Raw genomic sequence first — 17,052 nt, 5'->3', positions numbered from 1 at the left:
TTATCTTGTCCAAATTGCAACTGCGCTGAGCGTTTCATCTGTATCTATGTTACAATCTGGCCGAGGACGGTTTGACAGGGGTCCTTTCGGTCCGACGGTTCTGCCTACCTTCGCTCTAGATTTTTCAATTTCTTCCTGATACACTCTTTGTACCTGCTCGATCTCGAGTATCGTTATACACCGTTCTCGTTGATCCGTCAGGTTGATCTCGCTATCGCAACAGCTGATCCCGCTCGCTTTAGTCTCCTTCTAGATCCCTCATTAGCGCCATTGTATCCGGAGAGTCAGATTCGATACCTGCCGAGTTGCCTTCCGATCATCGAATGTGTCTAGCTTGATGACTGAACTCCAACACTTATTATTGGCTTGACTGGGATTGGAAATTCCCCGCCCTATTCTCTGTACTGGTGCTTAAGCCACGGTTTCTGGTCACATATTTCCCTCTCAACCCCCAATGGGTAGACACACATTTGAAATCTGATTCGAAACCGATCTGAAATCCCTTCAGACACATAACCCACTAATATGAGAGTCTCCATAGCTGACTCCCTTCCTTCGCCTTGTGACTCGAGTTGCATTGTAGCGGTCAGCATCACCGCCACTTGCTCGTTCAATTAAATTCAGTCCAAATCCCTCAATCGCTGAAACAGGTCATCTAATACCGACTTGCTCAGAGCCGCCGGCACTGAATCACATCTGAAGAAAACCCACTCCAGAAAAAAACTCAAGAATACCAAAATCCAGGGCCGATTTGCAGTTGATGGTCTTTGCGCTGCTCTAGAAAGTTCTGTCGTTTTTTTCCTAATTTTTTGATCTCTCTCATAGAAAATTTTTCATTTTCAAGAATCAAGAATACCTCACAGATAGTTATTTTTCTATTGAACAACTTTAGCAAAAACTACGAATGAACAAAAGCGACGCAAACTCACAGGTCTGCAAGTAAAGACGCAATATCAATTCGATGAAAACAAATTATGTGTAACATTCGACGGAAAATACATAACGATGGAAAGTAAAATTATATCCTATAACGACTGGCTAGCGTCAAGGTAGAGCTTCACGTGCTTTTAACCGTCTCTTCCAAATCCAGTTCAAAATGATCCTCATAACATAGGGTCAACGAGTTGTTACTGCTTAAAGGCTACCAGCCGAGCCGCGCAAATTAACTTAGTTGCGTGCAAAATAGTGAATTCATGGCTGGGTATCAGTATCCCAAGACCACGAGGTCACTCCTGAAAACGTAGCAAATACATTATCATGATTAAGTTACCATATTACTTTTGGTTTTGTACACTAGAGAAAATCACCCTATCCATCGGATATGGATCGACCCTTCCCTTAACCCTTAACTTCTTATAGCAAGAAACTGAAAATAGATGTTATAATTTAATTCAGGAAATCTACGGAAGCTAAAAGTTATTATAACTACAGCTCAGGAGTGTATCTCCAGACCCTTCCGATTTCTTTATTATTCCTGAAAAGACGCCTTCTTCACGATCAGGAAGCTTTGCTGCTTTCGTCTTCAGCCTTCCCAATTCGCTCAATTCTTCCGGTAACGAAGGTAACAGCACAATCGTTACAACTCGGAAGGCTTTCTACGAATGCCTCTGCTCAAGTTATTTCTGTCTCGCTCGTCGTGGTTCTTGTTTACGCAAGCAAAAATCATGGTTCTGATTTTCGCTGTTTTTCAGTTCTCGCGAAAATGAAAAAGGTCTTTTTTTCGGACGTGTCTTTTTTTCGGACGAATTTTTTTTAAAAAAGCATGTCAACTCAAAGTGATCCTTTCCAATCCATTCTTTTTGTCAAATAAGACCGTTAATCATCGATGTTTCATTTCCTATCTACGGGTCTTCAAATATCAAGGCTTAACTTTAACAAAACAAAAAAAAATGTTAAAAACAAAATCGTTTCTCATGAATCAATTTCAATTCAGTTATTGCATTGAATCGAATTTTCTAAAAACGATCCATTGCTTGAAGATAACGACTAAAACAAATATTTGAGCAATGTTTCAATGATTCCGCCGGTCCTCGAAATTTTTTTGTGTTAACAGTTTTTTGTTCTAAGCCTAATATTAAAATTAAGCTAACAAACCACGATTAGTTTCTCACAACTAATCAATGCATTGGTTTTATTTTACCATGTTTCATCAATCTCATACACAAAGAAATGAAATTCCGGCTTGAAAGCTAACATTGCTCGGCTCAATGTCGATTAATGTCTCATTTGTCAGTGTTTAGTTGTTGCAGTTCGATTTGGTCAGAATTCAGACTTACTACCACGAGGGCCATAAGCTGATCAAAAGCGAAACTATCGGAAAGCCACTCATGGAAAAGTCAGATTATTTGAAAAGTGAACAATTTGGACAATTCAACAGCATTTTGTAGCGCTTTCGGAAGATTTCGTGTTTTTTTGTAGTTCAAAGTCATAGCATTTTTGATTACTCATGGTTCTTTTTCCGTTTCAAACTCTGACTATGCTGAACAAAAGTGGTTTGGAAAAATGTGATTATAAGATGAAAAAAATCTGTAAGATGAAAGACGAAGCTGCTTTACCAGAAACCTTAATTCGTTTGCGATGTGTGACAATTGCGGTTAAAAAATCTATCTGTCTGCTTGTTATAATCCAGATTTTATTTCATCCTATAAGTAACCTTGTTTCAATTGAGCTTTTTAGTTGGCGAAAAACCAAAAAGAATCAGCCATCGTCATTCTATATTATTTTTCTTTGATAATTTTTTCGTTTCCGATAATTATTCATTTCCTTAATTATTCAGGAAGCACATTCGGATTAGTGTCATGACCAAAGTGTCAGCATGTTTGTTACATCTTATCACGCGTGATTGGTATGGTAATTTACAGAGCTGTTTGAACTATATCCGCCATATAAAACAACAATATTTCATTTTTTTGATAATTTCAATCAAAAAAAGAGTCAAACTTTTAAAAAAATCTTGCTTCAGAAGAAGCGCAGACGTGTCTTGATTTCCGAGCAGGTTTACATGTAACTGTGCCGTTTTTATCATTTCATCTCTCTTAATGTATTTTTTCTTTGTTTGGTCATATTTTGTTTGCTCGAGCACTTTTTTATATACACATGCCTCTTAAAACTCAGCTATTTGCAGCAATCGCTATCCTCATTTTGCTCCGTTGAAAATCCTCCCTGACAAACAAAAACAAAAAGAGTATCGGACAATAACTTCTCTTTCTGATGAAAAAAGCATTTCATTTATCTTTCTGATGTTCTAAATTGTTACGGTTATATCCTTTCGTTCAAGTATTTTTTTAACTTTCCAAAGGTGCCATATCTTTTACAAATGGAAAAAGCACTTATTTGTTTTCTTTTTACCCTAAACAATTTTCGCTGCCTGCTAAGACGCTAAAAAGTCCCTTTGTGATGAGTGGAATTGGTGCTAAAAAGTGGCAAATTTTGCATTTAATTTAACCCTCTATATTTTCCATTGCTTTTTCGGTATTTGATTATTTCCACACCTTTATTTTTGTTATGTTAAGACAGCTGTTAACTGCAAAACCCTGAGGACAACCATTTTAAGATTACATAGAGCAAAAATAGATAACTATTCTGGTTTATTTTTCATAAGTCATTGTCAATTTCAGCAAGTTCATTCCACGGATGTTGGTGTTTTAAAATTGTATTACCTGATTATAACATAACCGCTACGCATTTACATCACAGTGATCGCGTAATCACAAGGTAATTTCACAACTGACTGGTATCATTTTTAGTCGTAGTGTAGCCAAAAAAAAATAAAAAAAGAGAATAAAAATTGAGTTAGTTTCATACGGCATATGAAATTTAAAAAAAGGCAATTAAAAAGATAAAAATTCTTAGACAAATTTATTCTGATAATCTGAGATGACATATGACAACGTAATTTTGTTTCTTAATCTCGATTACAGAGTTGAACCAAAAAGTTTAGTCGGTTTTCAGCCAGTACAATACTGTTTCCATCGGCTATTTCATACTAGTTTTCCAACACTGTACCATGTTTTTTTGCCAATTGGGCATTGCGCTGCTAATCAAAGTTTTTTTTGAAAAGACGAGATTTTAGATTTGTTTTTGTGAAAAATATATGATTTCCTTTCATTTCATATTATTTCTGTTATCAATTTCGAGACAGATTAAATGAAGTTTGCACTATTTATTTCTAACAACTACAATATTATCCTAAGACAATCATGTTATGATGGTCGCTTTCCGATTAGAGTACCTCAAAAACAGCAGTTGTTTGTTGATAAATTAAAAAGTAAGGTTTTTATGCCCGTCATTTTTCCGCAAACAAACTCCCCCCCCCCCCCCCCCCCGCTCTTTCAATCGATCCAAATTGATTAAAAATGTACGGTTAAGGAGCTGAAGTGGATTTCAAATTGATTTAAATTGATCTTTCTGATAATTTTTGGATCATTAGAGTGTCTAAAAACCGGTTTAAATCGACTTGGATGGGTTTTCTTATTCATTAAAATCCCCCCGAATCTTGCCAAAATCCATCGAAACTCATTTTAAGAGACACCTGAGCAGATAATTTTTAGCGTTTGAAAATTCTATCTGAAATCTATTTCGAAGCTTTGAAAAAATTTAATGAATCTATTTCAAGGAACTGGTCGAATTCTGAAATTAAATTCTGAGCTCAAAAACATGCAACTAAATTGGAGCAAATCATTAATGAAAGTTTCGAGCAAAACCTATATAACAAAAACAAAACGAACGATAAAAATTAGCTTATGATATCAAATTTTTTTTAAATCATAGAAACCAATCAATAGACGCCAGAATTTGAGAGCAAAATTCTGTAGAAAAACTAAGAAAATGGTCGACATAAATCAACTAGAATGAAATTTGAAACTTTAAAAATGAGTTGGTCAATTTTGGTCATGCTACCAGACGCTATGGATGTAGTAATTAAAGTGATTGGCAAAGAATAAATGAAACAAAAACTCAAATCTGTAGAAGTAGAAAAATTCGAAATAAACTGATTTAAGTCGACATCAATCCGTTTAAACCCCTTGAAAATAAAAACAACTAAATATTTTAAAAAACAAACAGATTTGAGTCAATTTAAAACCAATTTAGATCGTTTTTTTTTCAGCTGGGATCCATTTTAATTGATTTTAAATTGATCCAAATGAATATTAATATTTGCTAGTCAATCTTCATACTTTTTTCATGCTGCAACCGATCTCAATTTAATCTACATACATTTTTATGCTAAAATGGATCTTAATCCATTTTTGTCAGTGTAATCAAATAACAATCATTAACAAAAACTGCTATAAAATATTGGTAGCAGGGCATTTTACCATATTCCATTCTACCATATATATCGATCTACCTTACGCCAATCTACCCTTTTGAGGGTAGCTAAGATCAGTTCCTCACGGTAGACATAAAAAATTAGTTGTAATTTAAAGTACATGTAGTCCAATATCGTCTTTCAAATTGGACATTTCGAAAGTAAAAACTTAAAATTGCGGTTAATTTTTTCAACTAGTGTATTTCGGATTCTTCAAAGAGAGGGGTAAGTTTCAATTGCTTTGAATATAAGGCACAGTGCCATATGGTAGATTAGTACATAGGGTAGGATAGCACAGTTTAAAATGGCATAGGGTAGATTGGAATTGGCGAGGTTGCCATGGAGTTAAAACATCAACCTAATGTCACTATACTAAAGAACAACTTTGAATATATTTCTTTAAAATTTTTTTACGAAATTGAGATACCAGTTTTGTCCCGACAACGCTCGAAAGCGTGGGAAGGAACTATGGTGAAGGATAGGTTTTTCAACCGATTTCGACAACCTGAAAAAAATCACAGGGTTCAAGTAAGATGTCATATTAAAACCCCCTTTCAGTAGTAATTATTGCATTCTAAAAACAAATTTATTAAAGTTTTCTCGGCGTCGTGAAAATCTGGCCTTTTCTATCTTTCACTCTCAAATTTAGTGAATATGAACATTTTTTCACTTGAAATTATATGAACAGTCAGGGGAAGATTTATGATTTTCTTTACCGGGGTGGGGAGCTTTGATAGAGTTTGATCGAGTTTGATCGACATTTGAAGCACATATCGAAAAATGTGCTATTTTTTTTTTTAATTTTGTAGGTCGATCAAATTAGTTTTCTGATTATTTTGATAATTTTTATAAAGATCCAAATTTGAAAGATTGGCATTTTAGGGTTCTTTTTGGAAAGTTTCGACCAAAACATTGCACTTTTTTGGGGCGCCTTCCTCTAAAATAGTATAAGTTTGCTTTTTGTGCTTTTCGAAATATTGATTTTCAAGGTTGAAAATACCGTCGTAGATTGGGATTATAGATGTGACCCTTCAGAAAAGATTTCAGCCATCACCAGCGGAATTAGGGGGGAGGGCGATAAAGAGCGAACGCCGCCCAACCTCCCAACCCCCCCCCCCCCCCCCCCCAACTCCTCACTCCTTCTCAGGGATTCCCAAAGGGTCCCCCTTTTGTACTAATTTGAGATATCCATTTTTGGGTGACTGATTCTAATTTTTTTTTATAAAAGTGCCTTTGGCGCCATTACATGCTCATTTTGAGGGGGAGCGCGCGCCGAAAAAAATATCAAAATTTTCCAAAAAGGGCCTTTTTAACCGGTTTTTAAAAATTTTCCTGGGGCGTAGAAAATTCTATCAAAATTAGGTTTTTGTAGTGATTTGGAAGAGTTCCGAGAATCAATTTAGACAACCTAAAAAAAGGTCGACAAAACTTTCAATTATTTTTGAAAATCTGCACGCCCTCAAAAAAATCTTAGATCCGCCCCTGGCAGCCGTTAGTTGACCGTGGATTTATTTTACTGTCCCATAATTAGCACAGTGTTTCCATAGAACATCAGCGGTTGTCCAGAAAAATTGGATAGATCCTATGAATGCTTTGGTTGAATTAACTACACGTGAACAATTCATGCGTTCGCATTATCTTAAGTGGTAGAAATCATTGCTTCTAATTTGAATCTTTAATTTTGCATTTACAACATCGTTTTTTTGTAATTTTCCGGAGAGGGAAGTGCGTCCCGCCTCCTGCTCTCCAAATCCGCCCCTGTGAATAGTTGATTAACATTGTAAAAACATATATAAACAGTGGATGATATATCAAACTCAACAGTCAAAACATTTTTTCTAATTCTTTTTTTTTTGGAAACTAAAAATGTGGTCGGATCCTTCTCTGCTATTTGAAGCGAAAGGAAATGGAACGAAAGAACTCTGACGTAGAGTGTTGTTTTTTTTTCATCCCGATTTTGACTCGTATAGAATTTAATTCTTCTGCCAATTGGTTCTTATTTTAGCTATTTCTTATGGCTCATTAAGCTTTGAAAAAAAAAAAGCCACAATGAAAATTAATTAAAAACGGGGAAAAGTTTTACAGAAAATTAGGATTGTTTCTTAGCTTTTGTTAGGAAAATTCGCGCCACCGGAATTTTCTATGCTAGTTTCACAGTTACCGGCTAATTTTTTCACCATTTCACCAGTTTCACATTTACCGGCTAAAAACCATTTCAAAACAATAAAAACTCAATCGTAATAGATCTGAGTGGCTATTTTTCTGAGTTTACCACCGGTGCCAATATGGATGCCACACAGTTTATTTAAAAAATATATACTTAGTAATAAAATATATTTTTTGTTTGATCTCACATTCGCGCAAACTCTAGATCCTCGCATGACCACAGCCATCAGCCATTAGAGAATGCCCGTTTGGTCGTTGATGTCTAGTTATAGAGCTGATAAGTCCACTATGAACTGTTTGGATTAAAATGGGCTTGAGAAAAGGTCTCAAATTGAGAGGGAAAAGTAATTGTAAAGGAGTTAAAAGACCCGGTGTTGAAGTGAAAGGAGCTACAGGAAACGCAACTCATTATATTCTGAAAGATCACAAAATTCTATTCCGTTTAATTTTGTTAGTCAAATGCCCTCTTACTAGTTTTTTAATTCACCTGAAGCTGAAATCTGTTTGATATATTCTGGGCTTGTATATTTGGTTTATGAATCAATCGATTTATATATTTGACAAAAGGAGTCTCAGAAAATTTGTAGCATTGAGGAAGTATTTGAAAAAAATACGTCAGCTTTCATTTCAAGAGGAAGTCTTCGTTAAAAAATATAATAAAATCTTTCAAGCTTTTGTTCAACCGCTCGGACAAACTCGCATCATTGAGGTTTAAACATCACAAAAAACCCTGCACAAAAATCAAAATAAGCAAAAATTGTTTTTACCATAGAGTTTGAAAAGATGAGAATTATTACTAGCAAAAAAATTCAGTTAAAAAATTCAAATAACTTCAAAGTTTTCAAGTAAATTACAAATTTAATCAAATTTTTATCTTGTAATTTTTGATCTGAGGAGAGAAGGCTAACTGTTTGAAGGGATCTTGTTAACTGATTCCCCCCTTTTGGACCTTTTTAACTATTTCCCCCCTATGCATGTATAATTTTTGACAACCATTTCTGCATAAAATATGTATTTCAAAAAAATGTCAACAAGTCAACAATTAAGAGGGTTTGCATTTTTCTGCATTTGTATTACTCACTATTTATATAATACCGAGGAGAAATCAATACGTAAAAAGATTTAAATACATATATTTTCTGAAAATTGTTTTAAGCTATTGAAAATATGGCCGTCCAAATTAAATTTCTGAAAATCGAAATGGGGGGGGGAATTGTTTACAAGATCCGTTTGAGGTATAAAAAAAATTGAAAAGTCATTCTTTTATATACCGTCGACAGCAACCAATAAAAATAATTAATTAGTCAGGGTAAATTTGCTTTATAACAGGCCTGTGTAAATTGATTTGTTGATGCGTCAACTCCATTGCTATAAAAATCGAAAAAAAAGAGAAATCATAATATGCGATATACTTATGTATCAGAGACGTAAAGGTTTGAAGTTATGTTGATTGTTGATTATTAGAGGAAAAAATTATTTGAAAAAAATTGGCACTTCCTCCGAATTCAAAGACCTTTGTTGAAGTTTTTTTTCACTTAAAACATTTTAAATACAACTAAGAAATAGAAACTTGAGTAACACAAAGGAAAGTTCTCACACATCGCTTTCAAAATGACTACAGTGCTGATTTAAATTATCTGGGCAAAACGAATAAAACTTGAAATTTCAAACGCGTTTTTCTCAAATTGGGTTGGGATTAGACAAATAGTAAAAAGAACAAAAATTGCTTCGAATTTCACTACAATTAATATAGTGCATTTACCCCGAAATTCCCAATCAAAACTTTACCCCAAAAATGGATCATTTTGGCTTTTTTTAATCAGGAACTACGCTGAAACTACGATTTTATTTGATGAAAAAGTTATGTCACAAGAAGCCTTTGGTACAGCCCAAGAAAGTTCCAGGAAGGTTAAGTCTCCAAAACCTGTATAACAGAAAATATGTTTGCTTGATAGTCATGAAATGTGATTTTATATGAAAACCCAAAATCTTTGCCTCAAAACAAATGAATAATTTACTCAACTTTTTGGAGACTTAACCTTTCTAAAACTTTGTTGGGCTAAGTAAGGGGCTTCTCGTGGTATATATTCCTCCACACTAACTACAGTAGTTTTAGCGTAATTCTTGATTAATTAAAAAAACCAAAATGACCCATTTTTGGGGTAAACTTTTGGTTTAGAATTTCGGGAAAAAAGTGCACCATAATAGTTCTGTCAAATTTCTAAGCAACTCCTGTTTCAAAGTTTGTTCGTTAATTTAAATCAGCACAATATTGATTTTATGTTTTCTACATGTTTTCGTGCGATTGCAAAATTCTGGTGAAATTTAATTTTGGTGAAATTTTTGTTCTCTTTTCTTTTTTTGCCTAATCACAACCTAATTTGAGAAAAACGCCTTTGAATTTTAAAGTTTGTTCATTTTGTCCGATTAATATAAATCAGCACTGTATAAAACCTTCAGCGTTTGTTGAAGTTCAAAGCTTGATGGTTGACAAATTGTGCTTTTCGTACTATGTTACGCCCTAATTGACCACTATTTGTCTAATAAGTTTTATTCGGCTATTGTCAACTGATATAAAGAGGGAATTCTGTTCTGGTATCGTATCAACGACAGTTCTCCTTTCTCAGACATCTTAGTTGTTAAAAAATGTAATTTTTTTTATAGTGAAACAGCCTATTTTGCTCCAATTGTTGTCAACTTGGTCAACGTGATTGGTCTTATTTTTAGATGGATTGTTTTTCAAAACACGTCAAAAAATTCTTGAGGCTTACTTTTGGTAATCAAAATAAATCGTTACTTGTAATTGTTCTGCTCGCCATAAAAAATAAAAGTCTTCTTTTTATGATTTTTCCTTTGTACGATCAGGGCTACACCAAAAATTTTGTAACACTGAAGCCGTTTAGCTTGGTAACTTTCAAGTATGAAAATTTTCTGAAGACGGAACACTGGTTGAGTTCCCAGTAACATTAATTGATGAGAAAATACTGAGTCAGTTTTAACCACATTTCCAAAGATGATTTCCCTGTTATTTCGTAGATCACTGATTTAGCCTTTTTTGTGGAAAATGGATAAATTAGCGACTCAGTGCTTAATAAGCAAGACTGCTCGTATCAAGACAAAGCCCTGAATGTCCAGACTGTCTTTCAAGGTCTATGAAGCAGAATTCACTTTTGAAAGAATTGATGAATTTAAAAAAAAAAAAACGAAATTTTTTTTGTAAATTTTGATTTTTTCTTAAATTACCCACAAACGCCAATTAAAGTACAAAGTGATAAATTTCGCTCCTATTAACGTAAAAGTTTTGACAAACAGCCTGTTTCAACCAATTTGGAAAAATTTCTACGAGGGATTAAGTCTCCGCTTACGCGTTAATAGCGCGACGTATATCGCGCGTGAATTGTCCCAAATTGGCCAAAATGGCAATATTTAAACCCCCATAACTTTACGAAAAATGATAACAGGTAAAATATCTTTTCAAATTTAAGCTCAGGACAACAATGCCTTTCGGCTGATGAAAAAAAGGCTCCGTCAAAAATGCTTAGTTAAAAGTCTAAATTTGTCTGAAGAAAAAAAACCCACACTATTTCGTTACTTTCGTTACGAAAGTCGGAACACTAAAACAAACAACATCAAACTAGCAACGTCTTATTTTGCTTCCTTTTTTATGTTGTCAATTTTTTCATTTTTTTTTGGATTTACTTTGTATTTACGGATTTACTGTAAATTTGAGAAAAGGTAATTTTGTATAAACGTAAAGAAGACAAACCTCATCCCCCTACACACGTTTATTCCTCATCACCTCATCACACCCCTTTACCACGTTAAAATTACTTTATGGACCCACCAACCCCACGTTTACCCAAATCCCCCCTCCCCCACCCCCACATCTTCCTACCTTGCCCACACGTTTATCATTGTGGGGGAAGTTAACGATGGGGGTCTTAAAAAATTCAAATAATCTAATTTGCTAATCCATTGCTACCTCATAGCTAAAAAACAATCGCTAATTCACCGCCTATTCATTGCTACTTAGTTTCTAATATGCTCAGATTTTTTAGCTTTGAATTACTACTATTTCACCATTGAAACATAAAACAGAAAAATTTTTGGCACTAAACAATCCATGGCGATCATTTTTTTTTCTCAAATTGCCATGACTAATTTCCAATGAGAGCTCAACACGGGAAGTTTTGTCGGTTTTCAGGAAAAGCAGTCAGAATAATTTTGTCTTTGGGCTCACTAACAGATAACGCAAGAGGCTTGAACGAAAATAGAGTAATGAACGCATGTAAACAGAAAAAAAACTGAAAGGCGTTTTTTGGATAACATGAACCCATCTAGAGAAAACTGGATCAAAAGAAAAAGTTTTTATTCCGCTTGAAACCTAAAAATCAAATTCCACTTTCGAAACTAAAAATCTTCACATTTTTAAGCACCATTTCCACGTTTGTTTTTGGAGAGTACCATTTACGTCACTTTCGGCGTGATTGATACTTTTGGGATACCTGCTCGAGATTGGCTGTTCTTATCTACTTTGCGACTAGCTTCACTATTTTCAAAGAGATATTTAGAGTTGCTGCAAGAATGGCTGCTTGCTTAGCAAGTAACACATAATCTGTTTATTGCTGATATTCAAAAACATTACAAAACAAATTCTATATTTTCACAAAAACAACTTTTCTGTGTATCGGTTCTCAAATTTCTGGAAATGTTGTCAAAAAAATTTGCAATCACAGCTGAATATTATTTCGGATGATGTATTTATTATCTTTGTTCACTAAATTTGCAAGAAAAATAGGTCATATCGTTTTTTCGCGATAGCTTCGTTTTGACTGTCGCCATCAGCATTGTTTACTTCCAGACCGACGCGAGCAAAAAAAAATAACCGAAAACGTCCTGATGAAAAAAATTACACGTGCTCAGCGAAAACTTTGCAATTGTTGCAATTTTTAGCTTCACGAGTCAAATGACACTTATTAATTTTGCAGTCCTGATTTTAATTAACCAGACTAAACAGAAACATTTAAAACTTTATACGCAGTTTCCTCAAATTTGGTTTAGAGGAAAGTGACAAAATGTGAGGAAAACAAAGATGCTTAGAATATCACAAGAATTATCACGCTGCAATTGACTTCACAGAATTCGCAACCAAGTTTTACCCCAAAATTTGCTCATTTTGGCTTCTTTAAATTACACAAAAATTACTCGGAAACTACAAAAGTAATTGATCAGCCAATCAATTTTAAAAAGCCTTTGGCCCATCCCAACAAAGTTCTAGAATGATAAACATTTGGCAAAATGTTTGAAATTTTTTCAAGAAATAATTTCGAGTTTTATATGTTAAAAATGACGTTATCAAATAACAGATTTTTGGCAATGGTATCTTCTAGATTTCAGTTGGGTTGTGTAAGGAGATATTTGATATTTTTTTTTAGATTTGTTTTAAGATGGTAGTTTTAGCGTAATTGTTTATTAACAAAAAAACCGAATAACTGGTTTTTGGGGTAAAATTTTAGTTATGATTTTCGCAAAATGAATTGCATCATAATAATTCTGAAAAAACAATAGGGTCCGTCAGCCAAAAATGGATGTCTCAAAATAATTACAAAGAGGGACCTGCTGTCCGCCACTCCAAAACCCCCCTCCCCTCGTTCCCTCAAATCCGCTACTGATGCTTGCCATAGCACGATCCTATTCGATATTTCCTGATTTTGTCCGCGAATATACAACCCTGCATAGTCTACAGATTTTCGCGCGACTTTGAAATTCTGGAAATTAGTCGGATCTCGACCCGGGAACTTTGGACTCAATTTGCTCTCTGACGATGTTTCATGTAATTGGTTCAAATAAGTAGGTCTACTCAAATGGAAGACGCATAAATTGATTTTTTGTTCACCAGGAACTTGACACTTGCAGCTTGCTGACTTTTTATAGAATTGACATTTGCTGCAACTTTTTTTTTCAAATCATTCTGTTACAAATGCATATATCATATACAGCTGCAGTCGTTCTTTTTGATTTGAGAAACTACTAACTAACGCGCAAAATATGCCGGTAAATTTAACCGCCGGTTAAGGTCTTCTTTTCAAATTTTGAAATTTTCAAGGAGTACATTTTTCAAATCTGCTGTTATTTTTCATCGAGAACACAGTAAGCTGACATAGATATTTTGATGATATTTTGAAAATGTTTAGGATGCTTTAATCATGTCCGGATGTAATATGCTTGCCAGATAGACAATTTTTTTGAAAATTATTGATAATTTAACTGTATTTTATTGGTTGAACAAAATGAATTTTTCTAAAAATGTGAGCCCTTTTGCACCCAAAATGGTAAAATTTACTCAAAATGCTGTTTTTAAGAAAACTGTTTGGAACATTTTCACAAAAAAATGTATTTTTTTTGACGTTCGCCAACTATTATATGTTGGCGCCGCCGAAAAATGATTCCTTAGTTGTTCGGTTAAAAATGGATAGGGTGTAAAAATTGCAAAAGGGGACAATTTGACAGTCAGATTGTCGAAATCTTGAGGAGGGGCGGCATTTATATTCTCCAATAACTGGTCTCAAATGTTTAGGCTAATTGAGCTTTCACCTATTTTGAGAATTTTAAATGCATAACATCAGATGTCCACATAAAGCGAACCAGGCTAGCATTTCTTTTTATAGTGCTCAAACCGAAGCCGTTTTTAGAATAATTTTAAGCTATGGAAATTGCTAGGGATCTCATATTTCCTTCAAAATTTTTGATTGAAATTTATGATCAGTTTATCAAGTTCTTCCGGTTCTGGCGGAACCTTCAGTAAGCGAGTGGGTTTTGAGCGAGCTATCTAACGCTTGCGCTGTTATGTATATAAATCTGAAGTCAAAGAAGATCATATTTTAAGAGTTCGAGTCAAAAGCCTTTTAAATGAATAATGATACATTACTCGAGAAACTATTCAATAAAATAAAAAAAATGTCGCTAAGATGCAGAAAACGCAGAAAAAAGATGAGCTTTTTCTTTTTTTTCTTGTTCCGTCTGAAAAAAGTTGAGTTCAAAAGCAGGTTTTTTTGATTTCCTGATAGACCGGAACGGTTTGCATTGTAAACCATAGTAGTCTAAACTACCAGTCTATTTTATTGATTTCTTGACATCCTTTCACCAAAACCTACTTACAGTGTTGTAAAATTTTCACTATTTTCAGGCCGTCTTTTAGTATTATTCTGAATTGTTCGTTAATTCTTACCATTACTATTTGAAAGTTATTTGCCTGAATTGGAAACCAGTTTACCAATTTTGCAACCTCTACGAAAGGGGGTCAGTTTCTGGCACAAAACAGACTGGTTTATTACAGCTTTTGTCGGTCAGCGTACTTTTGTGAAAACCAACACTAGTTTGCCAAACAATGTAAAATGGTCTCGTTTCGTTTCAGCCGCAAAATAACCCCGAAGTAAAGTTACGACTCGAAGATTTATTTCTGTTATCAACAATTTACTGTGATTGTTTGCCACACCAAAAATCGTTCCCAACATGTTTCAGAGTTTCAGGGATAGAATTTTATCAAACTTGGAAAGCATGCCTGGATAATAAAACATGCCTACAAAATATTTATTTCAGTTTTACTTTAAATTATCAGATGTTTAATATCCGGATTCGAATTGATTAAAATTAATTTCAAGATGGCGACAATTTCCAATTTAACATATGCGGCTTTTCAAAACCTGCTTTTGCTTATCGTACCAAAAACGTTACTCTGTCTTTGATGTAATCCAAATATGACGATGTTTACATTTTTTGGACAATTTACTTGGATAAAATTCATGACCTGTTTATTAATTCATGAGCGTTACGGATATTTCTAGCTTTATCTGTTCAAGACTAAAACATTACTCTCCAACAAAAAATCACTTTGCTCGAAAAATATCCTGTTTGTGATTGATGAAACTGATTCGACATGAATGACCCAAATTTATCGTCGTCGTCTTCATCGAAACCTGAACAGAAGATGAAAAAGAGTTCTTTCAAGATGAACAGTCACAGCCATAACACAGTTGTATCCAGGAACAGCAACCATTTCGACAAGCCTGCCGGTCAGTTCACTTTGGTGTAATATAAACCAGTTTGTATCAACCAGTCGAAAATACGGAACCGTTATAGAAAAGTTATGTAAAATTATGTAACAAGTACGAAAGTCAAGCAAATTTCATTCATATGATTTATTTTTCGACTGGTTGGTACTCTCGTACACTTTATACCAGAGTTAAAAGTCGCAAACAACACAGGGGCGGAAAACAAAAAAAAATTAGTTTCAAACTTTGTCCTTGTTTTCATAGACCTAGTAATTTACAAACTTGATTTGAGGTATATGCCTACCAAAGAACACTAAAAAAATAACCTGTTTTGCCCAAAAGTTTTATATCGTCAAAAATTTCTTTTAGGTTTATCAGAAATTGGCGCAAAACGTTTATGTAAATATTCTTTTTACCAAAACTGGATGCCGAAAACTAGTATCAAAGAACGTAAATTTTAGTTGTCGAGCGGGTCGAAATAATTCATAAAGGGGTTAAAAATTCAAAGAAAACAGTTCTTTTTGTCCCCCGTTCAGTGTTTCCCGAAAAAAATCAGCGGCTGATAAATGTTTTTGAAAAACTGTTCGTTTCAACTGAAAATTTACAAACATATATTGTGCAGTTCTAGAAAAAAGGAACTTCAGAGCTGCGCCAATAAAGAACATGGTGCCAGTAGTAAATTGTGCAAGTAGTACAGAAAATTATGATCACAAAAAAGCTGCACAAAACTATATAACAAAAAATCGAATCATTTGCTTTTTAAATTTCTTGCTTGGCCTGCATTGAGAGAAAAACGGGTTATAGTTCTAAAAATAGGCTCAAAATTAGTTACACACATTGAAATAATTGTAAAGTAAAACCTACCCGCATCAAGATAAAGTTTTAAGAAATCAAATTCAATAAGTTTTTATGGTCTGAAACATTGCCAATATGATTGATTCCCATGTCGCCCTCAGACAACATAATTGATTAAAAATCTATCATAATCCATTATTTTAACAAAACTAAAATTTTATATAACCCATTTAAAGTCACCTAAAATGGATCTTTTTTCACTTTAATTTTGTTTGGTGTCGTGCAAAATTTTGCAACAATTTGAATTATCACATGAGTAATTCAGAAGCTTTGCAAAATGAATTGATTGTACAGCCTACTCATGTTGTAAACATTCAACTTCAAATTGCAAAACAATTAGCAAACGTTGGGCTGAGCAAAACTTTTGTCATTAAATTGCGGAAATTTTTGGGTAAAACTTTCCAAAGACTGCCCAAAAACGGCTTTTTGACTGACTATTGCAACAAGGTGCCTGGACCTATTATTTTATAGCGTTTTTTGGAGAGCTTGTGATTCAATCTTTTTATAAAAATTAGTTAAGTGGAAAAAAACAACAGAAAATGAGTTAGAAAAATTAAAATCACCCAGCAGAAAAAGAAATTGGACTGCAGATAACCGACTGGTAACCTAATTTTTTTAGTCGAATTGCCTTGAAAAAATTTTTGGCCAGTTTTTTTCTCAACTTTGCCT

At 34.0% G+C, this 17,052-nt stretch overlaps 2 protein-coding genes across 3 annotated transcripts in view; both read left to right on the top strand.

Annotated features, from left to right (window-relative positions):
- Positions 1–17,052, top strand: part of LOC134854907 (mpv17-like protein) — a 518,847-nt gene that overhangs the window by 335,440 nt on the left and 166,355 nt on the right. The gene's annotated exons all lie outside the window — the stretch shown is intronic.
- Positions 14,691–17,052, top strand: part of LOC134854905 (potassium voltage-gated channel subfamily C member 4-like) — a 529,156-nt gene continuing 526,794 nt past the window's right edge. The window contains exon 1 of one of the 2 annotated variants that reach the window (XM_063871294.1): positions 14,691–15,549. In XM_063871294.1, the coding sequence (XP_063727364.1) occupies positions 15,414–15,549 (136 nt within the window). In that variant the 5' untranslated portion in view covers positions 14,691–15,413. The remainder of the gene's footprint in view (positions 15,550–17,052) is intronic. The other variant, XM_063871293.1, reaches the window with a different exon arrangement.

This window comes from Symsagittifera roscoffensis, chromosome 9 (assembly GCF_963678635.1).
Source record: "Symsagittifera roscoffensis chromosome 9, txSymRosc1.1, whole genome shotgun sequence".
Taxonomy (NCBI): Eukaryota; Metazoa; Xenacoelomorpha; order Acoela; family Convolutidae; genus Symsagittifera; species Symsagittifera roscoffensis.
The sequence above is the reverse complement of the archived record's forward strand: the minus strand, read 5'-3'. Positions and strand labels throughout refer to the sequence as shown.